This window comes from Meleagris gallopavo, chromosome 4 (genome assembly GCF_905368555.1).
Source record: "Meleagris gallopavo chromosome 4, MGAL_WU_HG_1.1, whole genome shotgun sequence".
NCBI lineage: Eukaryota > Metazoa > Chordata > Aves > Galliformes > Phasianidae > Meleagris > Meleagris gallopavo.
In genome coordinates this window covers 34,686,482-34,714,277 of record NC_139407.1, presented here as the reverse complement: position 1 = coordinate 34,714,277, position 27,796 = coordinate 34,686,482, and the positions used below count along the sequence as shown (strand labels likewise).

The window sequence follows — 27,796 nt, the reverse complement described above, 5'->3', positions numbered from 1 at the left end:
CAATTCTATGATTCTATGACTCTATGATTTCTTCTTGGAAAGCTTCTGACTGTTCCTGAACTACGTGCATAAAAGATCAGATTTTCAAAAGCTTTCATCATTGAACTAATTCTGTTCTTACTGAACTCACTGGAAGAAAAAATAGCTTTTAAATCAGGTTTTAAGATGCTACTTGGGCTTTGATGTCTAGAAGTTTTTCTAATCTGTAAGCTACAGTTACTGACCAACAGTGCCCAGAAAATCTTTGGTTTGTAGGGCAAACACCCTCCAGATGTCCTGTTGGGGAGCATCTTACTGACCTTCCCCAACAAACACTGAGCAGATGTATCTGGGAAACGCTGAGAGTGGTGCCAGCAATGCTACCCTGCCCTTTTCACATCAGCATTAGCAACTCCTGAGCGTCAGCTGAGTCTAGAAAGAAGATTTTCTAGGTGGAAGCAGGGAGTATGCTCAATGCATACCTAAATGAAATACACCATGTAGGGAGTAAAACATGACTCTGAGGCAAATCCTGCTATGTTGACTCTATGAAATTTGCTTCCTTCCTGGAATTATACAAGGGATGATGTTCCTACAGTGAGCTGGAAAAACACGAAAAAAAAGTAATAATTTGTCCAAATAAAATCATAAATGACAATTAAGAGATCAGACCAAGTACTCTGCCTCTTGACACATGGACACACATTTATGTCTATATAGAGTAGAAGTATATCCATAAGTAGCAAGGGCCTTTTAAGGTGGAAATCTTTTCCTCTCACACAATCACTCAGCTACCAATAAAGGCTAACATTTAGCTGGCCCATCCCCCAGTCTTATATCCTACATGGAAATGTTTATGGATTTCTGTAATTTATCTGTACTTAAAAGCAGTGCAATTGATCATCCAAATAACATAATATGATGGAATCCAGCAACACTCACAAGGAGCTCCCTAAATCAAAATCTGTCTGATCTTTACATAGCTCCATATGTGGTGTAATGGATGTTACACATTTTGTGCTATCTGAGGCAGATCAAGACTTCTACAAACAGTATGCTACATGGCCAGAAATGCAAGTGTTATTGAAGTTTCTTCTATATATTGACAGATATATTTCTTCTATCCCTTCTTCCAGCTTTTCTTTGTAGAGTGGTTCCAAAGTTTCAAAATACTTGGAACTTGCTTTTGATTTCAGAAATCACTGTAATACTTGATCTGAGTACTTTACTGAGGATACCTACCACTCCTCTCATTTGAAAACGCGCTTTGCTACCTTCTAGTCAACAGAAAGCCTAAATAGCATACTGCAATCTTGCTATGCAGAAAAAGGTTTCTCCTTGAATTAATAAGTAGCCATTATGGCCCAGGGTATTGAAAAAGGAAGCTGGGAATCCTAAACTCAGTAAAACAGCCAAGTCCAGGGGAATGAATAATTCAGGAGAGTTACTCTGAAGTATGTTGCAGACTTCGTGAAGACACGGTAACATTTGACAATCAGGAATACTTTTTCCCTTTAACTAGAAAATGTTGCATGGCTTCACTAACTTTTCTTGTTGGACCATCAAAATAGGGCCAGAATGTTTTAATTATTCCATTGTATATTTGGATTACGATCCTCACAGGAATTCTTTGAATGTGTATTTTAAGTATCCATTCCTTTCCCTCTTCCCCCCCTCTCCACCCCCCCGGTTTCTCTGTCTCTCCTTCTTATTCTCATCCAGTAGTTTATTCCTTAGAGAGTAAACTATTTGAAACAGCAACTATGTGTGAGTGTGGTGCCTAAAACAGCTGGGGTAGTAGCCACAGTGCCAAAAATTAGGCACTGTTCTGGTGTCATGCGAAGTTAATTTTCTCATGCACATGTGAAATATGAAGAAGCATTGTCCTAGAAGTCTCCGTAGAATCATTATAATAGAAATGTGTCTGAGAAAACATTTCAATTTCGCTCTCACTGAACTGAAAATATTCATAGATGTTTTGAGACTTCTGCATTCTGGGAAAATTCTTCTCCTTAAATGGTCCTGCTAGCAGGTACTAGTAACAGTGGGGGGAAAATACTATACAGAAATTGTTTTTCTTTGCAATTGTGTTTACAATTACTGTACTTACAGCAGCTTAATATCTTGAATTACTTGTTTATGTATGTGCAGATCCTCCAGTGAAATAAATGAAACTTTGAGTGCTGAAAGAGAAAACGGAAAGCACGATAACATAAAAAATGAGGACTATAGGGAGAGCACTACACTGCAGATTAATACAGCCAAAGAGATACCCCATGGAAATTTGTGCATCACAGAGATATACAGTGAGACTCATCAGGGAGCAGGAGAAAGCAACATACACTTTTCTGAAATGAAACAAGAGACCACACAAAGTCACAGAATTACTCCTAAAGTGATAGGCACCTCCAAAGCGCTTGTGACTGATGAATCTGCTTTCAGAGGGAAGATAGAAGAAAGAAGGCCAGGCAATATGGTTGAGCTGCAGTTATCCCTCTCAAATGACGGTCACAAGAGCACCAACGCTCCTTCTGTGACTCTCTTAGGGGCAGAAAAAAGCACACCTTCAGGAAGAGGACCCAGTGTACAAGAAGACGGGACCAACCCTGTAATCACAATTCCCCTGAGTGTGAAAGAGGGCAACATCCAGTGGTCAAGCAAAGTAGTCCAGTTTTCTAGTAGCAAAGAGGTCAAGATGATCCAAAGTGCAGCTCCATCTATCCCCAGGGTGGAGGTGATCCTAGACTGTTCAGACAGAGAAAAAGAAGCACCCAAGTCTCTAGCTGAAAGGGGGTGTGTTGATTCTCAAGTGGAAGGAGGGCAGTCAGAAGCACCTCCTTCTCTCCCCTCCTTTGCAATCTCATCAGAAGGCACAGAGCAGGGAGAAGACAACCAGCACTCGGAAAAGGATCACAGACCTCTCAAGCACAGGGCAAGGCACGCAAGTAAGTACGTCCCATCTAATCATTTGCATTGCCTGAGGATATACTTTGTAACTTGAAACATCATCTCAGAATTTTAGATTGCATTAGAAAAAGGAGTTTTGTCTGCAGTGTTCTAACTTTCTCTCTCTGTCTTCTAAACAATTCTTGCTTTATATAATTTTTCAGGGTAATGCAATGTTCCTGGTAATGAGCCAAGAATAAAGCCATGCCTTAACTGTGCTGAATAACTTTGTTTAGTAGACTTCCACTCTGAAATCATTTAATGACTTTGTCCAACTAAAAATACTTTTATTTCCAGAAAGGGCTAAAATTCTGCTGGTTCTCACATACACACTAAGAGGCAATCTGTGGAATATTAACAAAGAATAAAAACACAAAAAAAAAAAAACAAAAAAAAAGAAAACACCAACAAACCAGGTTGCTTGCACACGTCTAAGTGAATCCTGTGGATTTCTGTTTACAGCAAAAATTTTGTGCTATCATTTGCATCATCTAAAATCAAAGCCATGGTATTGCTCTTAAAAGTTGAAAATAAAAAAAGGCTATTAGTAAAGCTTGATGTTGCCTGCAGACGAGATTTTGACAGACACTAGCATGTGTATAACTGTTACATGATCCTTTCAGCTTTGTCGGACTTCTCTAGACTGTAAAATGAACTTACTATTTCTTCTGACTCCCATACCCAGAGGTCAATTACAAAATCCGTCCAAGAAGTTTACATGAAAGCAAATTTGAAACTGAATCCAGTGTCAGTTTATCAAGTATAGATACGTAAAATTAATTTATTATTTTATTAATTTGATACCTTTTTATTAGTGGGTTGTTTTTTTCCAACAATGTTAAGAATCCTGACCTGGGATTTAGTAACAGTATGGCAAAGCTGCTTGAATGCGTGCAATGATATACTGTAGCAACAAACTATTTCATATGCAGCGTTGGAATTAGTCTGCTAACCCTTCGCTAATTCCACTGTAAGCATATTTTTAGCATGATAACCATTTGTATCTTATTTGCAAGTGGATTAAGCAGTTACTTATGCCTAAGTGTCTGCTTCCAATCCACATATTTTAACATTTTAAATAGAGCGTATAAGAAGAGTGCACATACTTTACATTTTGGCTGCGAAGTTAGAACCATCTGTGGGACTGTGCCTGTATATCTCAGAATTTTATTGCCCTTCTAATAAGGCGAGTATATAGAACGAACTACATATTACACGACAGTCTTCTTTCAAGTAAGATGTATACTTTGCCTTTTTCCCATCACAACTATGACACTCTTAATTCTTTTTAACTTATTGGCACGCCATTATTTTTAGGAGTTGATGTAATCTATCAAAATATTTGTTTTTATTATTATTTTTAAAATGTGATTTACACATTAGAATTACCACATTGCTAAGCACAGAGGAATAGTCTGCATGCAGCAAGTACCGTGCATATAAGACTTTTTTTCTTTTGGTCAAATTAAAAGTTACAATGCAGCATTTCAGTCTAAACTACAAAAGAATATTTATTACAGGTGCTTTATTTCCTTACCATAAATTTTATCTGTAAATAATAATTAGACTATATTTATCTGATTAATATTTCTTCTGGAAGCTTCTAAATCTATTGATTAAGTAACTGCAGATGAGTTAAGAAAAGATACACTAGCAAAATGAAAAGTTTCAATTTTTGCTTTCCACAATACTATGGGTTCATGTTGAATTCCCCTCCTAGAAAAACACTCCCTACTGCTTATGCAAAAGCAGCTTATTTGAAAGCATGGAACTTAAATGCTGAAGGGCGACCGTATCTGTTTGCAGAGTCACTATAAAGATACAGGCCATAATTTCAAGACTGTCTCCGGTAAGCAATGTAAGCATTTGACTTGTCAAAGAACTGAGCCAAGGATTTGGTGATTTGAACCTCTCAAAATAAAATACTACAAATTGCTGGTAAAGGCACTGCGCTCTTTTTGCTCTTATGTTGTTAGAACCATTTGCTCTTATGGTTGTGAGAACCATTGGTCTAGTCATGCTGTCATCTGGCATAATGGCAAAACTCCAAGTGTCTTTAATAGGAGAAGTATCAGGCTTCATCCTCTGACATAGCTGAAAGAATCATTAATAGAAAATACATCACAGTGCTTTCTTTAACAAGTTTGCTTTATTTGTGCTAGCAGAAGATAATGATTAACTGGTTTATTTTCACAAATCAGAGGCACACCTTTTCCTTTTGAAAATAACTGGAAGGGAGCCATTGATCTAGGCAGAGTTAGCTTTTTATTTTAAAATCTAGCTTTTTAAAAGAGATAAGCTAGTGAGGTGGTCATACTGATGTACAGTGCATCTATCAGCTTTATAGCTGCAGATACTCCCGTTCCCCACAGCTTGATAAAAACCAATAATTTATGCTTTAAGAAATATGTTTTATTTTGGTAGAAGCCTCCTCCATTCAGTTCTTAAATGTGTATTCATTCTTGCCACATTTTAAAAATAAATGTTCTGAATATTTTATATCCTATACAATTTGGGATTATGTTTGCGCTTCCACTGTCTTGGAGGGAGCTGAAAATTAATAATATCTTTGTATATTTCCAGGGATATATACTTGCTTTTAAATAGCTAATCCATATAAATATACCTATTTTTATCAACTACACAGCTTCTATAATGCCTCTATAAACTCTTAAATGGTAGAAACTGCTACTACTGTCAGACACAATACACTGTTTTATTTACTCTCAAATGTTAGACAGCCAGGTCCTGGCTAGCTGGGAATCTGCTGTAAGCCTAGGAACTGTGGTCAAACACTTGCTACATACCAGATCATAGAAATTGAGTAAATGAGAAAATACTGCCTACCTATTGCTGCTGAGATGACTGCTGGGAATGAAAATTGAGGAAATTAGAAGACACACCTATCGTTCCTGTTGAAGTAAAGAAAGTGATGTAGCCTTTGAGCTTGTCTGGGTGTGGCCCTAAGGAAGGAATGCTGGATATGGAATTTATACCACAGTTGTTACTGCGGGCAAAGCTTATGCATAACAACTCCTCCATGCACAGGAAAAGAAATGTTTTAATATGAGGGAGAGAGGCAATATGCAAATTCCACTACAGACATGCATAACCACTTGCTGACAAACCCCTTGTATTTTTGTGGGCTGCATGCAATTAAACATGCATGTTGATTCTTTCCACAGGACTCCGGCGAAGTGAGAGCCTGTCAGAGAAGCAGGTTAAAGAAGCCAAATCTAAATGTAAAAGTATTGCATTGCTGCTGACGGCAGCTCCCAACCCCAATTCCAAGGGGGTGTTGATGTTCAAGAAGCGTCGGCAAAGGGCGAGGAAATATACTTTAGTCAGCTACGGGACTGGGGAGCTGGAACGTGACGAAGACGAGGGTGAAGAAGGTGAAGTTGAAGAGGGGGACAAAGAAAATACTTTTGAAGTGAGTTTGCTTGCAACAAGTGAGTCAGAAATAGATGAAGATTTCTTCTCTGATATTGACAACGACAAGAAGATTGTGACATTTGATTGGGACAGTGGTCTACTTGAGGTTGAAAAGAAGACAAAAAGTGGAGACGAGATGCAGACGCTTCCAGAGACAACAGGTAAAGGGGCCCTCATGTTTGCCAGGAGACGGCAGAGGATGGATCAGATTACTGCTGAGCAAGAGGAGATGAAGGCACGCACAGCGCATGCAGAGGAACAAAGGGAAGTCACCGTGTCAGAGAACTTCCAGAAAGTAAGCTCTTCAGCCTATCAAACAAAAGAGGAAGAAATGTTAAGACAGCAACCCTGCATAAGCAAAAGCTATGCAGATGTGAGCCAGAATGATGGTAAAATTGTACAACAGAATGGGTTTGGCGTAGCACCAGACACAAGCCTCTCTTTTCAGTCTTCTGAAGCTCAAAAAGCAGCATCTTTGAACAGAACAGCTAAACCCTTCCCTTTTGGGGTTCAAAACCGAGCAGCTGCACCATTTTCACCCACAAGAAATGTCACTAGTCCTCTTTCAGATTTACCAGCACCACCTCCCTACTGCTCTATCAGCCCACCACCAGAGGCTTTATACAGACCTCTATCAGCTCCCGCAGCAAGCAAAGCAGCGCCAATTCTCTGGTCACACACAGAGCCAACCGAACGCATAGCATCCAGAGATGAGAGGATTGCAGTGCCAGCCAAAAGAACTGGGATACTGCAAGAGGCAAAAAGAAGGAGCACATCAAAGCCTATGTTCTCTTTCAAAGAAGCACCCAAAGTAAGTCCGAATCCTGCCCTGTTGTCCCTTGTACACAATGCAGAAGGCAAAAAAGGTTCTGGAGCTGGTTTTGAGTCAGGACCCGAAGAAGACTACCTCAGTTTGGGAGCAGAAGCTTGCAACTTCATGCAGAGTCAAGCGTCTAAGCAAAAGGCCCCTCCTCCTACTGCTCCAAAGCCTTCACTCAAGGTCTCTCCTGCTGCTGGTACCCCAGTTTCACCAGTTTGGTCACCAGCTGTGGCTTCTAACAAGGCTCCTTCTTTCCCAGCTCCAGCTTCACCGCAGGCAGCATACCCTGCACCACTCAAATCCCCACAGTACCCTCATTCTCCCTCTGCCAATCCTCCAAATACTCTCAACCTATCCGGTCCCTTCAAAGGGCCTCAGGCAACCCTAGCGAGTCCAAACCACCCAGCCAAGACACCAACCACTCCAAGTGCTGGCGAAACAAAACCCTTTGAGATGCCGCCAGAGATGAGGGGAAAAGGAGCACAATTATTTGCCAGAAGACACTCTCGAATGGAGAAATATGTGGTTGATTCAGAGACTGTGCAAGCAAACATGGCACGAGCCTCATCTCCAACTCCATCTTTACCAGCTTCTTGGAAATATTCATCTAATGTCCGAGCACCTCCACCTGTTGCTTATAATCCCATACACAGTCCATCTTATCCTCCTGCTGCTACCAAGCCTTTCCCTAAGTCCACTGCTGCTACTAAAAATACCAAAAGAAAACCTAAGAAAGGTCTCAATGCTTTGGATATTATGAAACATCAACCTTATCAACTTGATGCATCATTATTTACTTTTCAACCTCCTAGTAATAAGGAAAGCCTAGGTATTAAACAAATACCGAAGTTGCCCACTTCAAAGCAAGCTACATCCTTACGACTGCCTGGTTCTGCATCTCCTACAAACGTCCGGGCATCTTCAGTGTACTCTGTGCCAGCCTACAGTTCGCAACCGTCGTTCCAATCAAATGCCTCCACCCCAGTAAATGAATCATATACACTGACAGGCTATTCTGCATTTTCTAAGCCAGAATCCACTACATCCTCTTTGTTTACTGCTCCGAGGCCAAAATTTTCAGCAAAGAAAGCTGGCGTCATTGCACAGGTGTGGAAGCCATCTGTTATTGAAGAGTAAATATTATAGCTAAAACTTAGTGTCCACCTTGCTTGCAATGCATTATTGTTTGCAGTAGTAGCTGGGCACACAAAGAGTGTCAAGAGTATTCCTTAGCTTACGTAATATCTTCAGATGTATCACCTCAAATCTGGGTCCAAAATACTTGAACTTTTTTAAGGAATCAAAATAGATACAAATTTTAGCATATTTATGCACATTATCAGATGCTTTATACACATAAAATCCTGCAATAAATAGACACCATTGTGTTAAGTAAGCAGGACACTAGGTTTTTGCTTTAAGTTGACTACAACAGAAACAACAGTAAGCAGTACTCCTGGTTTATCAAACTAATAGAGAAGAGCTTTATTTCTATCCCCCACCCTAATTATGTCCAAATGACCTAGGGATTTGAGGACTTGTTTTTTAAGTGCCTTATTAAATGCTATTAATAATAACATGTATTACTAACATACATAGTCTAAAATAGGTGAAGTATTAGACTCTGACTGATCACTAGCAGAATACAGCAGGATATACCTTTGGGTATGCATGGAGTCCCACCGACTTCAGTCACAATCTGTCTTGGCTCAAAGGTCCTTCCATAGGAATCTGATCAATCGGTCAGAGGCTTTGTTTGCAAGTTAAGTGGATCAGCTGTGATCCAAAATCATCAATTGCCTCTGTGATTTCACAGAGAATGTGCTATAAGAGATGCAAGAGTATTCTGTGGAAGACTAATTTAAAGTAGATGGAATGACAGCTGGGAAAAATTGTTAAAGATTTCCCATTTTGGGGAAATTTGACATCCTAAGTGCAGACATATATTTGGACAAAAATTTGCCTAGAATCCAGTAAGTAACAAAAACTACAAAATCAAAAATACTGACTTAGAGAGGTGAGATGGGTTTTTGGGTTTTGCAGCTGCAATGTAATGCAATAGTTTCTTGTGAAATCGTAGCAACTGAGAAATGAAGGGATACGTATAATTGAAAGTCTTGCAACCAGAGTAGTGTATGCCTCAAAAATCAGCATTTAACATTGAATCATAAATATCACCTTGTCTTCCTATCGGTCTCATACACATTTTCTTAATTTCACTTTGGGCTTTACAGTGCTTTTTCCCACTCTTTTTACTTGTCTTATACTTTCACTTTTACTTGTATTGGGCATAAGGATTGAAATACTGCTACAGTAGTACGTGGCCTTGAAACCTACTGCACGATACTGCAAAAAATACACAGTCTTGCTAAGGTCCAGGGGCTATATTTGAACAGTTTAGCATGCTGTTCTGTAAGGAGACTTGTTTACATCCATAGAGCTGTCTGAAACAAAATGTTTCAGACAAAATGTTTCACACAGCTCAGGTTATCAAAATTCATCCCAAGTGCAACACCAAAGATTAAAATATTGATAAGCGAATAAAGGTGGCAGAATCTGTTGGTATATTTACTTTTAAGCTACCATCCAGCTAGCTACAGACACAAATGATGATTTATATATTGTAATGGTTCATACACTTTTATTGTAATTATCTATTTAGATGAAGAAGGTGTTCCCAAGTATGAACAGAATCAACTACATTCAGTCTGTACTGAAATACTGAAAATGCAATAAAGTTTGAAACTAATAAATGCATTGTAAATACAGAAGGCAGATCGGAATCAAGTCAATAGAAATCACTCCTTTTAATTTTGGACCTTCAAAATTCCACTCCCACTTCTGGATTGGAATACTAACTGCATTAAAAGAAAATGACCAAGTGATCCACCTCCCTCTTAAAATTCAGAACAGTGATGGGAAATCTTAAGAAAAACAGTTTGGAAAACTCAACTAAGAATTATACTGCATTTTCCAGGAAATAAGAGTAGCAATATTTTAATCCTCTGGAGATCTCCCTTCTATTTTCCACTACTAGTATCTGTATTATTCTTCCATCATTAAACTTGACCCTTTCTTCTCTGCCTGTTTGGGTTTCTCTTTCTTTCTTTTTTTTTTTTCTCCCCCCTTATTCCACTTATATATACAGACAGACAGCATTTTAGAGGAAATCCATTTTCTAGCAATTCTGTTTCTATGCAATTCTTGCCCTTTCCCCACTTCCCCTTTTTCTTCCCTCTCCCCTTCTTTTCCCCTCCTTCCTTCCCTTTCCATTCATTTTCTCAGTTTCCTCCTTTCCTTCTGTCCCACCTCCCTTGGAATAAAGATACCCTGTCAAAGGTAACAAAGTGCTACTGGAGAGCTACACAGAAATCTAACTCCTTTCAGAGAACCTCATGTTGCCTTATATATCTTTACTTAGCCCACTCCTTTAAACTCTAACTTTAAATTATAACCACACTTCTGTACCTGTTCACCACACAAGTGTTTCCCTAATGAGGAGATTTTTAGCAGTTTTGTACTTTCACTACAGTTTTGAGGTTGATGAACATGTCTACTAACAAGATACAGAGTCTTACACAGCATGGTCCTGGTCACATCAAGCTCGGGTCAGTAACTTGTGGAGGTTTTCACCACTCCAGAGCATCCTGTGTGAAATATGTGAATTACTGAAATCTAGTTTCTAGCGTAATATATGCCTGCGTGTCACTTTCCAAGTAAGAAATAATAAGCAGTATTATTCTAATAATAAGCATGTGAAAAAAGGTAGAGCTGAGATACCTCTCATCCAAAGAAAATCCAGAAAGACAAAAGTCAAGTTAATGGGAACTAGAGGAGAGCTGTGATTAAAACAGAGCATTTCAGTCTCCTAAAACATCTGTCTAGAACTGAATTCACCTGAAGGACAGCAGTGTGTAATTATCAGCTTGTAAAATATTTATGTATGCCTTTCATTTTCAGCAGAAACCAAAATTTCAGTTAGGACATCGTGTAAATTATTTGCACGTTTACAGCTATATACTAGAAGTCAGCTTCTGTGGTACCTGTATAAAACACAGCAATTAGCCTACCTTCTCTCTACTCTGGCCAGAAGGAAAGGAAATTAATATATGCTAAATATTTGGCTATTGGTTAGATTTGGACTTTTTGCTGTTATTTAAACACAGGTATTTCATATGGCCAGTAGCAATGACAGAATAACTTTTTAAAGCATCAGTATCATAAAAGCAACAGCCACAGTGACAATAGTGCTCTTAACTCAGTTATCTTTTGAAAACCCCAATCGAAGCCTGAGTCTGAGTTCAATTTTATACACATACACTATTCTACATGCATTGCGCTTGGATCCAGCTTGGCTTCAAGGCTTTTATCAATCGGTAAGTCTGTAATTCTCACTAATATTTCAGAAGACTGTCCTACTTAAATTAACAGTTTTACACAAAGTGTAATCTCTCAAGATGCAGATTAAATTTAGAGGAACGTTGAGCTGTTCATTGCCATGAGTACAAACTGAGAGTTAAAAGATAACATCAAGCAAAGCTGAAAGGCAAAGAAAATGAACTGTTTGCAAAGTGGAGTGGAGACATCTGAAATTTCTCCATAAGAGAAAGGAATTTTTGCTTTTTTTCTTTTCCACAAAAAATCTATTAGAATCATCTTAATATAATATGATAATTTTCCAAGATGCAAGGTTGTGCTTCATATATGAGCACATTTATCAGTGAATTTTAGGCCATTCCTTATAACAATGCTTCTAATGCACTCACAATAAAAAATCTATTTAATTGCTTTTAATTATAGTCCATACAAGAGGTATTATAACATACCAGTTTGGATTTCATGTTTTGAGATAGCCTTTCCTTGAAAACAGCCATTTTAATGAAGGGTTTATATTCTTCCAGTTTCTGAGTCAGTTCCAGACCTCTTTATAAAACCTGAATTTAACAGTTTTGTTTTGGAGATGAGTGGCTTTTAAACAAGAAATTAAATTTTTGTTACAAAAGTAAACAAAATGTGATTACTGAAAATATAACTGTCAAGCTTCTCTTCCCTTCTCTAGGGGAACTACTCTTATTAAGATCCTGATCAGCAAAAGAGAACATACTATGAAACAAACAAAAAGATAGCCAAAGTTGTTTTGTTCGTTTTTTTGTGGTTTTTTTTTTTTTTTTTTCTGTAGAGACATTTACAGAGTAAACAATACCATCTTTCACAAGTACATCTTAAACTTTTGCTTTCTGCACTCTTGTGGAAGAAGTCATTTAGTCAGTGTCCTACGATGTGACAACATCCAGTGACAAGTTGCCTGGTGTCAAAAGCTCCTGGTCTATGAACTGGGACTTTATAAACACTCATATTAATACCCGTAGTAGGAAATGCTCATTTCTCTTCTAGATGTGCAGACAATTCACTACAAGATCAAGCCATTGCCATTACAATACCAGTGACCAAGAAGTTTCCATTCATTTTTGTCTGAAGTCCTATTGCACTGACCCAAAATACACCTGCTTTTATTCAAGAATAAAGTTCCTGAGACATTCAAGAGTCGAGACACAAAGCCAGCCCTAAAACTGTTGTGACCCATTTTGCTGCCACCATAGCAATCGTGCAGCAATAAGGCTTTTTTTTCCTTTCTGGCAGAGGGCTGTTAATACTCACCCAAAAATGAATGTTCAGAATTCACAGTGTTTGTACTTGAAGAAATACTAAGAGGCTAAGGCATCTCCAGGCTACAGCAATTAGGAAGTGAAGGGCTGGTATGTGTTTCATATTGGTAAGTTACTGATCAGTGACAGAGCAGTAATTTTAAAAGAAAAGAAAATCTAGAATTGGAGATGTGCAGTAAGGAAGAAATTCCAGAACAAAAGCAGAGGTTCAGTTCTGTCAGAGGTTCAAGACATACTGAAGGTATAAGAGAAGAAAATAAGTAAGAAGGGCTTAAGTCTGCACTGAGGTGGCTGACTATTTCCTGCCTTTTGTTGAAATTTTCTAGGTTCTTCTTGGATGACAGAGTGCTCATATCACTGGGCATGGTTTTTTTCCCTCTATTTACAAATAGGGATTGTGAAAGAATGGAAATGCAGCAAACCCAGCAAAAAACAGAAAAGTGAGCTTTTTATAAAAACAGACCCTATCAATAGAGTATTGCACTGAGAGGCAACATATGTATAAATGTATTATCCTAGATTGCTCCTATACACAAGTCAAAAATGCTAAAGTGAACTTTGATAAAAGATAGTGTGAAGTGCCCTTCAACACTGAGAAGCAACTATAAAGAGAATTTAACACAAGATGATTTGGGAGGAGCAATGTTTAGCAAGTATCCAAGACAACACACCAGCAAGCGACCATTTTTACGACATGTCCTGCTGCTCCAGCCTCTCCACAGGGAATTTTACACCATGAGGTAGGGAAATGCCAGTGAAACAGCAGCAATCTTTGCATCTAACAATTCGCAAAATCTTTCTCCTCTCTTTTTCCAGGATCCTCATCCAGATTTCCTAGCTTGCAGAATGCAAAGTGATTGGTTATAAAAAGATCCACTTTTCCAGTATGACCTTTTTCAAAATATAACGATACAACTTTGTCTGAAGTTAAATGTCCAGGATTCCACTGATCGTTTTGTGAGTTCAGCATGGCAAGTGCAAACCTTAATTACACAGCTTGGCAAAATGTTATTGTAAAATGAATCTGCTCAGTTTGAATGAGAAATGTTATACAAAGAAGAAATTCGATGACAAGATATTAAAAAAACTCTGGATTCAGAATCTTTGAACATACTGCTGGTAGAAATGTTTCTTGGGAAAATATGTGAGCCTGGTATTTACTTGGTGCCACCTTCACAAGTTCATAGTACCCATGACAAGAACTGTATTTGATCATAAACATTACTTCTGCATGTAATTACAGTTGGGAGGAGCTGGAATCATTCACAAGCTATGTTTGACAAGTGCTTTTTAGGCTGGAGCCTTACTCCAGGAAGAATTTTAGGATTTTTATCAAATGATTAAAAAGTAATCCTGAAGCTTAAGGAAATAACGTATTGGAAGGCTCTCTACAGAAACAGATTTGAGCTCTTGTTTTACAAGCTAAGGCTAACCACATAGTGATATTTCCATGGTTTAAATGTTGGCATCCTTGAGTAAGGCAGGCAAGGACTTTTATAAAAGATGGTAATCAATTCTCTTGTTACTCTGTAGTTTTCAGAGGAAAAAATTCTTGCTTGTAACGATCTTGACAAACAGTTTTTAATTTCAATGCATGTGAAACCATTACAAAGTTATGCAGTGGTACTTTATAACAGTAACTGTATGCTCCCTTAGGCTGAGGAAACAGCTCTGAGAAAAATAACTTACTGAACCATGTTTATAGATGGACAAAGTAGATGAAGGCTTTGTGAGCAGGTTATTCAGTATATCAGGTCAAAGTGTTTTCAAACAAGAATCCTTGATTCTTTCATATGGTTTGAGACTGACATCTTGAAAAGGTAATTCCAGACAATTGAAAGATACACTGCTGCAAAAGTAACGTATCACCTGCCATTGTTTTTCTCATAGAATTTCCAACTCAATTTAGGGCACACAACGGTACCGCTCACCTAATGAACAGCCCTTCACTAATTTGTATTGACCTTGTTCTGTTCTTAGCACCATTCCTTATATAACGCATGCTCTTCAAAGTATGCTCTTCATGCTGAATGACTTATTTCCACAAAGCTTTTTTTGTTAGCATTTAGTTGATTCAGAAGCTGTAACTTGTTTTTCCACTACTGTATGAATGAGTAAATGAAGATGGAGGCACTGATACCAGGGTACTCCTTAGCATTAGCTTCCGAGTTCAAGACACTTAGCATCAAGGCCAATAGGATGTGAACTAGTCACTGTGCAAAAGCATAGTTCTCCTTAACAGTCTGTGAACGTTCACAGATTACAGTTCTCCAGGTGGAACTCCAGAAAAGGGAATCCTCAATGACCAGCCAGTGAAAATGTCTTTCACACAATATATTCCTTTGTTATATTATCATACAATTTGCTAAAAGAAATGTTAAAACTGCACTGGATGGGGCAGCGGTGCTAAAATTTAATAAAGATATGTATGCATTAGGCAATTACGTTTACATTTCATAGCTTTTGAAGACTTATCTTCCATATTTAATTCCATTGCTTCAAGGTAACTTTGTGTGTTTAAGACCCAAGAGGTTTTTTTTAGAACAAACCAAACCTCAAAATACTATCACACAGATCACTGTTACCTGTAGGGTCCTCCAGCATGGCTCGGACCACCAACTGTCATCATGCTACTTAAATCCTAGAATCCTAAAATGGCCTGGGTTGAAAAGGACCACAATTATCATCTAGTTTCAACCTCCTGCTATGTGCAAGGTCGCCAACCACCAGATCAGGCTGTCCATGTCCCCAGTTGTTGACACCTGGCTGTGAATCTGCACCAGGAGGATGGCACAGTTTCCAGTAGGGCTCTTAAGTTTTTTCTGATATCAGTGAGATCAAGGAAGGGCACACTCCATCCCTCTGGGGAAGAAATTTCTCTGGAGTTCTGAAGGAAAGTACACAGCAGTAAACACAGGTTCTTTTCCTCAGGTGTACCTTCATGGCCCTATTTCATCATTCTATTTTTTCTTGGCCTGGCCTCCTCCTCATAGCCTAATTGCAAACTAAACAGGTCAATTTTCTACTCCTTAAGTTTCTCATCAAGGCCTGTGAAACTTGGCCATCAATACTTACTCTCATCACTCTCCAAGCCAGTCCTGAGTACAGTTTTTCCTTCTGCATCAAGTATTACTATCTTGTTTTGTTTTGGCCAGACTTTCCTCAGTCCTTCACCTACTGGTTTCTTCCATTCTGCTGGAGTTATTCTTGCCCCAGTATATTCAGTTCAGATGTTTTCCCTTTCAAAGATGCTTTGGCCCCACAGGAGGTCTTGAGCTATGTCAAGAGGCAGGTGTGATGTGCAGCACACCTCAGTCCTAAAAAGTGACCGTGTAGAGCCCTGTATTCAGATCCAGTGTTGTGAAGACACACAGGTATGCATCATATGTCTACACACAACATTTGTGAATGAAAATACAGCTGCACAGCAAGTGCCAGAGCTATGATACACCTCACTATCTTCACAGGTCTTCTCCAGCCTATGGAGATACATATAGCCTGCAGGTCTGACAGGGAGGGCAGGACACTGCAGGAACTGGGAAACAGATAAGGTGTTCCTACTGAGCCTCACATTCCTGATGAACCTGTGTTACCTAAAATTACTGGACCACTTGGCCTGGACATAAATAGACAAGGATAAGAATAGATGTATGAGACACTTCAGATTCAAAGATCAGTCTCAAAGCAGTTCTAAAGCATAAAGCAGTACTACTTTTAAAGGAAAAGGAGTCTAGAATTTTTTGGTATCTGTAAGCTTTTTTTTTTTCCTCTTCCTATTCTCACTCTTAAGTGGTTGAGCCATACGGGTTCACTTGGTTAAACTGCAATTCAGGGGGCTGAATCATTTGAGATGAAATAATAACCACAAGACAGAGGATTTTGGTTTGAAAGATTTGATAAGGAAATTATATGGATCTGGATGCTATCTTTTCACTTGGAAATGTTCAGAAAAAAAACAATGCCACCATTTCCAAGAAGTACAATAAATTCAGTATTTACTTGATTTCATTTTAGAAAAAATATCAGTAACCTTCCTTAATACTAAACTCTTCTGTTGTCCATAAAAAATAGAAATGTCAGAAACTGAGACCAATTTTGCACTTGTTTTTAAACTTCTATCCAAAAGGAAGCAAGGCTTCGTGCTCTAAGACCTAGGAAATTGTAAAATATTTAAGTCCAGAAGATGGCAGCAAATGTTCCTCCTTAGGGGAAATAAACTGTCCATTCCAAGACCCAAGGACCAAAATGCTGCATTCCAATTTATGCCTGCTACAAATTATTTCCAGCATTTTTAATTTTATTCCCTTTATAAAAAAAAAATAATGAAAGTTATATTGTAAAGTAGCCATGGCATTTACAGCAAAGCTGGCAGCATTTCAGAGAAGTTGTTTTCTTCACTATATAAAGTTTAAGTTGTAAATGTTTCAGATGAAAAAAAGCAAAAATAAGCTTAGTAACATCTTCCTTCTATATATAAGTCAAATTAAAAATCTGAAATGCTTGTTTTCTGTTTAAGAAATTGGAGAGAATGAAAGAATTGAAACAAAATATATATATAAATCAGGTATTATTTATTTCATCCTACCATCTTCTCTTGGGTTCATTCTCTAACTGCAGTAGCCATTACAAGGCAATAAAAAGCAAAGTGACAAATGTAACCCTCAACTTTTATAAAGACAATGTCATTCCACAGCAGTCCAGTTGTTTTAACCACTTCCTTTTCCTTTGTTTCCCTTTAGTGTAAACAGTAACCAGATGCTAATGTTAACTCTCATTTGAACCTGCATAAGCCTCATGATTAAAATGAAAAAATAAAAATGTCTTAATGATTTAGAAAGTCAATCATATTACATTTATTTTAGTTTTACTTATTAATACACATCTCTTAAGTGCTATAAATGCTTACAATAAATGTGTCCTTCACTCACCAGTTTATAAACATTTTACATTTTTTTAATCAGCATTACTTTGAATCTTTCCACATGGACACCTGAGCAGTCAGCAGTTCTTGCTAGTGTTCCAGGGCTGCAATGGACAGTTCTGAACTGCCTTTCCTTTTATTGGCATCCAGGAATCTTTCCCTTTAATAGCTACAGTAGAAAAAGCCTTCCCTTTTCTCGGAAGGGGCAATAGAAAAAGGCAAGTTAATCACTGTATGGCATTCCCTTTTGTTTTGTAGCCTTAAAACATCTTGTGTTCTGGTACAGTATTATTTTTAATGTTTTACAAAAAGAGTACAGTAATACAGTGTGTGATAATTTAATAATTCTGTTATCACATCACTTTTCCTTCTCTTTTGATTGTGAGAAGAAGAATAGAAGATTCTTAACCCTCTGTTTATAATCTTACATTTTACGGTGATGGGATCGAATAGCCTTCCTCCATTTGCACTTCCCTCTGTCCATTTTCCCCTCTATCTCATTTATGACCAAAGGTTTATGCATTCTTTTTAGTGTATGCATGTCAAAAGATCTATTTTAACATATTAAATAGGAAGGGAAAAATAATAGAAAGTATCACCATGATTGGCCACTGCTATCTAGTAAAGGAATGATGAATTCTGGTGATTAAATGTTGCCTTGATTTCACAGTTTGTTAGAAATCAGTTTATGAATATCAAATGCAGGTCTGCTATGAGTTTAGAGATTTTCACACCCAGATTTTCAGTCTATGAACTTCACCACCAATAATCAGAATTAAAGGCAACGTTAATCATATCTCAGTTCTTACATTTGAGACATTTGTATTGAAGGAAAAGCTTGCTTTTCTACAAATATTTAAAGGTATGGAAAAATGCCAAAGATTACAACAATTTCAGAATAAAGTTGGGGTAGGCATAGACAAATATTAGACTATATAGATTATCCCAATAGTATGTCACTATGCAATGTTTATTGATTATTTAAAAAAAAAATCAAAAATCTGCTGTGCAGCATGCTTTCAAGTTATTTGCATTGCAATAGATACCACCATAGCAATATAATCAGTGAGTTGTCTTAGAGACTAAATTCCTCCTCCTTAGAGTAAAGACTGAGGCATTTTGGCACAGTGCACATAACTGATGCATTTGCTTTATTTCTTTCATGGGTGATAAAAGAAATTGAATAATTTTCTGTGAAAGAGCCAAGAGAATTACAAATGAATCCTGAATCCAAAAGGTTGTAACTGCTTCAAGGTGCAGTCACTTCACAGAACTTGACAAATTGCTTCAGGCCCGAAGTGATTTTCCTATTTAATTTTCCTAAATTTATTAAAAATAAAAATTGGAACACCAAAACAAATACTATAGTTCATCATTTTCATCTTGCAGAGGGAACTTGGTTGCTGTCATTCAGATATAGGTTGATCATCCATCCAGAATGCAGTAATCATTGATTACCTTCTGTGATAAAGATCTTACTGAATGCATTCACTGTATCCATTGTATCTAGTTTCCAAGGAAGATACTTTGCACCTAACAAAGCTGCCTACTGGGGCAAGAGAAATCAGCCTTTTGTCACCTGGTCTGTTTTTCCATCAAAGTTAAATCTCTGACAATAGCTATGAAAATGATGTCTAGAACTTAACATGATTATGTGAGACCCAGGAGACCAATGAAAAAAATGTGCAAAATACTCTAGCAAATTGAAATCAGTGAAAAAATAATAGTTTGGCAAAATAGACAAGACCTGAAATAGCTATTCTTGGGGTTCTAGAGTAGAAAAAAAGCATACTTATCAATTTTTAAAGAAATAATTTATTCCAAATTAATTGGAATGATCTCTTATTGCCCGGGTAAACTGCTACTCCAAGTCAGCTGGGAGTCTAAATCAAATTTTGTTGGAAAAATCTATCACAGACATTTTCATTTAATAGAGTGATCACTGGGTACATTTCTTTTGTAGCTAAGAAAAGCCATCCTTACGTAAGGAAATGTTCTTCATCTGTGAGATGGTGTGAACTATTTGGATTCTTACGTAGTCATTTTATCCCTGTGAGCATAACTATAGTTAAAAATGAAATAAAAAAATGAGTTCAAGTAATTTTAGTATAACTAACCTCATTCCAAGGTGCTACTCACACTCCAGCTATTCTGACTGTTTATCTTCTATCAAGACCTAGTGTTCTTGACAAATATAGACCCACACTACACAAAAGCTAAAAAAAAACAAAAACAAAAACAAAACTCAGAACTAAAATGAGAAAAGAATTCCTATGAGAATATAATCTTTCATATGCAAGCTTTTCATGCTATTTGATCTTTTCCTTATGAAGCAAATACAATATTCTCCAGATTATCAATATTCAAGATCCTGCTTTTTCTGCAACAACCTGTACATGCTGAATCTGTGATCCGAATGCAGGTGCCGTGGACAGATATGACTTGAAGTACAAACATTTGTTCACTGAAGTCTTCCAAACTAAGATCCTCAAGACAGTAAAGCATTCTTTTTCAAGTCTGTTTGTCCAAACTGTGCTAGCCCCTTTATACTGTATTGACTCATGCTGAGAATTTTTCTAGGAATTCATTTAGCTCTGCTGTCTCAATTCCCTTTCTTTGCCTTTTATTTATAACAAAGAGTTCCTAGAACACTTTCCAGCATCACAGAATATTATCTTATTTTTCATTACTGATTTAGATTATCTGTCAAATCTCATATAGTGGTAACTTGTATATAGCTATACATACAAGTGGCAACTTGTGCTAAAAAGCTCCAGAACTCACCACACTTAGTTTTGTCTACTGTACTGCTGCTTTTACAAGCTTCTACCATTGTAAAATAGTAGAATGGCTTGTCTGACAAAATACAGAAATACTTTTCCTAACTCACAATTCTGTAATCAAACTGTCAAGAAAAATTAGCTCCTGCTTTATTACCAATAGTTATGCCTAAAAGATACCTCTGTCACTTGGTGAAAACCGGAAGTTTTCTCTAAAATGACAGACTACGCAGAGCATTTCATCTGACCTGTCTTGAAATGTCAGTGACATTCAGTGATAACAGTTCTGTCAACATAATCATTTCCCTCTGCATCTCTGGAATCCTATGAAGTACTACTAGCAGGGCTTGGAATCTCCATTAAGATGTTTTCCTATTCAGCACAGACCACAGTCTAGAACCACTCAGAGAGCAACTATGACAGGTAGGCTAACTAGCAGAACCTGTTTGATCAACTTATTTTATCCCTCAGCGCAATCCTATCTTCTTAGTTTTGTGGCTCTGGTTATTACATTACTTTGTAATAGAAACTGTACCTCACTTTACATACTTACTTTGATTTCATACCTTAAAAAAATTGATACTGATCATTTAAATAAAATGCACTATCAGACATGCTGAAGAAGCTACTTTCTGTAGATTCAGTGAAGAAATAAATTGCAATACATTAGAGGAAAGAAAAGTATTCAGATAGGCCTATCTGGGACTGCTACCACTCCTTGGTTCCAAGCGTGATCTCTTACCTGGACTCTTATTTACTATGGAAGTATGAATCCCTCCTTAAGAGAAAATCTGGAAAAGATTAACTCATGCTTGATTGCATATCACTTCATCTGTGTGAAAAAAAATGTTCTGCATATTCTTTCATTCACCTCCCAAATATTTTTGCTTTTTATATGCTACCAGTTTGCAGTCTACTGACAGGACCACATCTTTAATGCTTGATCACATCATGGTTTAAGTAAAGACTTAAAAATTAACTGTGCTAGTTCACCAAAACCTAAGTACTTTTTGCAGTTAAATGTAGAACTTCAAGAAAATGTACCAGAAGTATGTGGTGGTAGGATTAGTAACATTAGGAAATTTCCTCTCTGGGATAGCAAAATGGGAACAGTTGGTTGTGGCTAAGTAAGATAGTCCTATTGTAAAGCATTAGTTGTGAATCTTGTCAAAGCTATCACTACATGATCTCTTTGTATCATTATACGCTTTTAATAGATTCAACCATGCACCAAACTGACTGAAAATAATGCAACCAGTGGTCTTTTTCTCACTTTCTCTCTCTCATTTGCAAGCTTACATTAAAACACAACATAAAAGCACATGTGGAGTAGAGGTCATTTAATTTTTTAATTTAATTAATTAAAGTAAGATCTTGTGGTGGAAAAGTCTGTAAGACACAAAATTTCTATGTGAACCATTGCTGAATAAGATTTTCCTCATATGATCAGGTACTCACTGACTGGCATCTGGATTATGTTCTCAATATTAAAAGTTTTGGAAGCTAATTAGGAAAATTAACATACGTCAACTTTGTTAAAATGAAATTTTAGCACAGCCTTTGTCAAAAGAGCCTGGAATTTCACACAGGATTTCAGAATTAGAGGCATTTAAATCTCAGGATATGAATTAGTGGGTGTAAATCAATTACTTGAGTAACCACTTGTATGGACACTACTTGGTAAAAACAATGTGATCTGTCCAATACAAAGAACACATCTGATTTGGGGAAAAGGCTCTAACTCTTTTGTATGCAAAATGAAGACTGTTGTGGGCAGGACCTTCTCACAAACAGAGTTTCTGTTTCAAAGTACTGCATTACTAAGAAGATTAGGATTTGTCAGATATGAATGGATTGCTCCCATAAATGGGTCAGAATGTTCTGAAATTTTGAGGGCATTGTTTTCTAAAGAAGCCAGGTTAAGTAGTGTCCTGTAAAGGTATTAAGAAAATGACTACATTAACATTTTTAATTTTGTGTTCATTTTTGACCCAAAATTTAATGATTTCAGAGTAAGAAATGCCTTTCTTTAAAAGATATGCTCTTGGACAGATGTCCTAGACAGAACCTGTAAGTAAATTAGTCTGTGCCTGCATGTAAACACACAAAGAACTGTTGCAACACGAGTTCCTTTATCATTATCAGTAATAGGTTTTTTTTTCAGAACAAGACACACTAGCTAAGTAGTGAAGGTGGAAGTAAAGCTGAACCACTGCCAACAGAATTGTACCTTTTCAGTAACAAAAGCTTGCCTTTGGTTCATTTACTTTCCTAAGAAATGCAATTTGCTCTTCCTTCTTGATTCTTCACCTCCTTTTTCATACTTCATCTTTTTTCATTAAATTAAAAAAGTAGATATAAAACAGGATTGCTAGGATGTCATGTGCTTACAGGGTTTGTTGTTCCAGTGAGCAAAAGAGGCTTCTGCTCTTCTTGTTTAATGACTTCATCCATATTTGGTATTTTGTTTTCCTAGGAAAGAAGCAGTGGACGTTCATTATCACTTCCTGGGAAACCTTCATTCATTTCTCGAGCCACATCTCCTACTTCTCCTCTTATATTTCAGCCTGCCCCTGACTACTTCAGCAAGCCAGACACAGCAGCTGACAAGCCTGGCAAGAGACTGACTCCCTGGGAAGCAGCAGCAAAATCCCCTCTTGGTCTAGTGGATGAAGCTTTCAGGCCACAAAATATGCAGGAATCCATTGCTGCTAATGTAGTATCAGCTGCACACAGGAAAACACTCCCTGAGCCACCAGATGAATGGAAACAGAAAGTTTCTTATGAGCCTCCAGGCCCAAGTGCTAGCCTAGCCTTATTAGGAGGGAAGCAATCAGGTGTTACATCAGCCCGAAAAAGCTCCCTGTCTGTGTCAAATGCCACCACACAGGCTGGCTCTCAGCAGCAGTATGCTTACTGCAGTCAACGGTCCCAAACAGATCCTGATATAATGTCCATGGATTCCAGGTCTGACTATGGCTTGTCAACAGCTGATTCAAACTACAATCCACAGCCAAGGGGATGGAGGCGTCCAACATGAACAGCAGAAGGGCCTGGCATATTTTCCCTTCTTCCAACTTTACAAGTTTTAGATTTGAGTTGGAGAAGGAAAGTTTCTTGCTGGCCTCACCATCTCTGAACTAAAGAAATGAGGAGGCAAAACTGAATGGAGCACAGTTTTCACATGACTTCAGGGCTAGCAGCTGCTAGAATAGACTCAGTTTTACACCTAACCTAAGATAGTTCTGTTTGTAAAAGGAGAAAATTGCATATTTCTTGCAGGTGGGATGAGAATGAAGGTGGGACAACTAATATCCCCATTACGAAAATCCAGAAAGGAGTTAGATGGAGACTGTACAAGCATTTGCAGTTAAGTTAATGTGGAAAAGAAAAAAAGAAATTAAAACAAGGGTATTTTAAAGGCAAGAAGTATTTTACAGGATCTTGCAGGTTTTCTGGATGTGTTAGATACTCGAGTTCCAGATTACTAGATAGAACCAGCCTTGAGAAAGTTCCAGTGAAAACTGAAGATTGAGGAACAGTAGATTATTGATCTTAAGTTTTCTTCACTTCATTTTTCAAAAGAGCTAGCAAAGTAAATCAGTGAATAGTTACAATATGGCAGCATTTAAAATACATCTGTGTTCATGGTACCTGAACTTCTACAACATGGAGGTATATGCTAGTTTTACACAGTCATACATTTCAGATTGATTTTGTGACTGTTTCAATGAATTTTTACATGTTGTAACTAATTGAGGAATCTGAATACAAAGGAAGAAAGGTGTTAACAACTCAGACCGGTACCATGATACTTGAATAACAACAAAAGGGATGATGAAAGTGTTCAGATTGTATTTAAACTGGATAGCAAAGCAATTTTGTAATAAACTCAAGTGGGAGTCTAGAACAGCATTTACTTGTCTGTGAAATGCACTACTCGCTGAACATTTACAGCACCTAATAGTCTGACTGGCTGGGCAGTTATTCTTAGTATCTAGGTAGCTCAATGTTTAGAAGGCTTTTGATTTGTATTCTCAGTTCAAAAACACTAAGTTGATTGCGAACATGAAGTTGATGAACGTAAGTTGTTCATCAAGCACAGTATCTGTGTAGAAGGTGGTTTGTGAAAGAGGGTTTATGATATGTGTTACAATGGTGTGAGTCTAGTACAAGTAACAAATATTCGGACAGTTGGTTAGAGTTAAGCTATCTTGATGGATCTGAAGAGATGGCAAATAATTGTTGCTAATGATAAATACCTTGCATTTACAGCTTATTTAAGCAATACTCATGTGTGTCTAAAAATATATGCACTGCAAGCTTATGGGTAGTTTAGATGTTGTTAAGGCATTAAATGAATACTCCAAGCTTTACAAAGCTCTCCGCATCCTCCTCATTTTTTGGGGCATTCTCCAAGGAGCCGTTGGGCACAGCCAACTACAGCTACTACAGAAACACTGTTAACTCTCCTTATTTTCAATAAAGTTGTCAGCTCTGCATAAAGTAGTTAAATTAGAAAGGACTGAAACAGATACATAAAAAATAACATACTACAAAACATTCCCATCTGCAAACAGTCTTCCATTATAGAAATTATGAAACACAATTAGTATAAAGAAAAGAAGAAAAGTAAACCAAATTCATTTGAGCTGAAACTTCCTGTAGGAGCAACTAACTGCAAGACAAAGATACCTTTAAGGAGCTTAAGACTCCTTGAAATCAACTGATCCTTTTGATCAATCAGGAAATGAAGACATGGAAGCTATAAATCTTTAAATTTGGGTCATATTGCTATAGCATCTTAGAAATTTATTTCATAACTTATGAATATGTAGAACAAAGATTATTTAGAAACATTATATGAACAAGGCTGCCATGGTATGTCTGAAAATGAACTTTGCACCTGAGAGTCATACACTTACATAATCTGATTAAGTTTTCCTGCCACATAAAACAAACAAACAAAAAACCCTACATTATTCTCTGCAGCACTCCATAATGCCCTTTTTCATCACTATTGGGAATACTGCCACTGAAACCAATGGGATTGTAGTAGTTCTGTTAGCCTTAAGAGTATGCATTTGGATCCAGGCCTATTTCCCTAGAAATACATGCAAGTTTTCACCTGATTTCAGCATAATCGATACCTAGCAGTTATGTTTATAAGTCATTAAAGTCTTAGTATTCAATAAATGTTAGTGTACATGTATTTTACAGAACAAGTACATTCTGAAAATTATTTAATGCTTACATATTTTGCTGAACTGTGGTATGTATTACAGTAATAAAAATGATTCCCTGTATCCAAGACAAGTTCAGATTTTTGTTTGAAACTGCATCCTTTACACTGTTGAACTAGAAACTAGATTAATGAGTTTGCAGGAAGACTTTTTTTTTTAACCAAATGCAATTATTTTAATTCTCATAATCAAGCATCTGTCTTTTGAATTCTCACTGAAAAATAATGTTATGAATACTAACATCATGTGTAGAAGAAGGAATTGAGTGCTTAGGAAAGGAAATGTCTGCTTAATTTTTTGGTACATGCAATTCAAAATTGTCAAAAAATGTTCTAAATTTTTATATTTCAAAAAAGTTGAGAAGTAGAATGCTATTAGGAGTGACTTAATGTTGTGATCACATGGCAGTTTAGGAAGTCTTACTTCAGGATCAAGCTTTACAAAAAACACCCAAGTAGGCACCAAGCACTTAAGAATAGCGGAATAAGAGAGCTTCAGACAGAATCACTGACTTTCTTTCAGTGTCCCAAGAAAAAAAGCAAACATAACATGACAATTTTCTTCTATTGATAAGAAGGGATTAATCAGTAAGTACTTCTATGAAGATGAGAACTAATGGTGCTGCGTTTCCTATGAATTTGCACTTTATCATAGATTAACTTGGGTGTTTAACATAATCTACAGATTTTTCTTTCCTGCTGCTCAAGATTTGCTAGTTCTTCCCATATGGATTCTCTCATGTCTCATACGAGATAAGTTCATCCTAAAGCATTTCCCTCAATAGCAACACTAATAAAGCGTATACATCCTCCACTCAGGTGCCTATTTTTAAGAAGCCTGTGGGAAATTGATTATTTTTAAGGTCTATTCCACTGCCACATAGAAAAAAACAAACATTTTAAATAGTATTAATGAGAGGACAGACACACATGGAAGCAAGACAGATCATGTAGCCTTGTTTACAAAAGAAATCAGGCCAGAACCAGATTGAGACAGTGAACTGATTTCAATGGAAGCAGCAGGCCCAGACTATTAATTCAAATGGTAATGCATACATAGCTTTATGAATAACCACAGAGCATCACTCACTCTGTTCTTCACCCTATTCCTCCACTAGCAAAGCATCTTTCTATCACAAATATTTGTAACTATTGAGTGTGAGTTCTGAATATATTAATACCAGTTTTTCTTACATTTGCACAGATCTGTTCAATAAATGGGGAAAAAATATCTTGATATATTAAATGTGGTTCTTCTGTTTATTCTCCATTGTTTCTGTTACTATGGAAAGGATTAGAATACATAACTAAAAATTTACTTTCTTCAGTTACAGTAGATGATGACAATCATGATTATTGTTCATAATTGTTTTCATTTTGGTTCCCTTTAACGCAACCAAATATCTATTCACACTGCATTTCTGTTCAGTCACAAAAGGCTGCATTGTCTTTATAAAAGGCTGCTCATTTCTAAAGGCTTTTTGTTCACTGCAAAAGACACTTTATTTGAGAATGTACACCAGAGATGTAAATTGTATCATTTAATAAAGTGATTTGACCTATCAGATGATAAACACAATTTTGCTTTCTCTAAATTCTTGTCTGCTTGTTTTGAATAATCTGAACTCAAGCAAAGACTAATCTCTTTTTTTTTTCCCTGTACTATTTTTAGATTCACTGACTGCCTGTCAGTGACCTTGGGCTGATATGAGCTTCTAAAAGCTTAAACCAACATCAGGTCAAATGGCAGCATGTCAATTCAGCAGAATTTCATTTTCATACTGAATAAGCAGAGAAAGGCAACAGTGAAGCACAGTCTACCAAGGTAAAATAATATGGTCAGACTTTTTAATCATTTGAACGTTTTCATGCATCTAAACTTCTGTTCATTCACTGTAGGCTTGTTTAGAAGGGCTGCACTTCCGTATTCTCTTGTTATTTATTCTTAATTGAGCCATACTACTCAAAAAGAAATTAAAACTGAGAATAAATCGTGAACCCCATCTT

At 37.1% G+C, this 27,796-nt stretch overlaps 1 protein-coding gene across 4 annotated transcripts in view; it reads left to right on the top strand.

Moving 5' to 3' along the window:
- The window catches only part of SYNPO2 (synaptopodin 2), an 89,695-nt gene extending 62,327 nt beyond the window's left edge, over positions 1 to 27,368 (top strand). For 2 of the 4 annotated variants that reach the window (XM_003205714.5, XM_085222825.1), the window contains 3 exons: positions 2,131 to 2,924; positions 6,111 to 8,287; positions 23,024 to 27,368. In XM_003205714.5, coding sequence (XP_003205762.3) covers positions 2,131 to 2,924; positions 6,111 to 8,287; positions 23,024 to 23,587 — 3,535 coding nt within the window. In that variant the 3' untranslated portion in view covers positions 23,588 to 27,368. Of the gene's footprint in view, positions 1 to 2,130; positions 2,925 to 6,110; positions 8,288 to 13,662; positions 13,818 to 23,023 lie in introns of all 4 variants that reach the window. The other 2 variants (XR_014883021.1, XR_014883022.1) reach the window with 2 other exon arrangements.
- Positions 27,369 to 27,796: the final 428 nt, after the last annotated feature.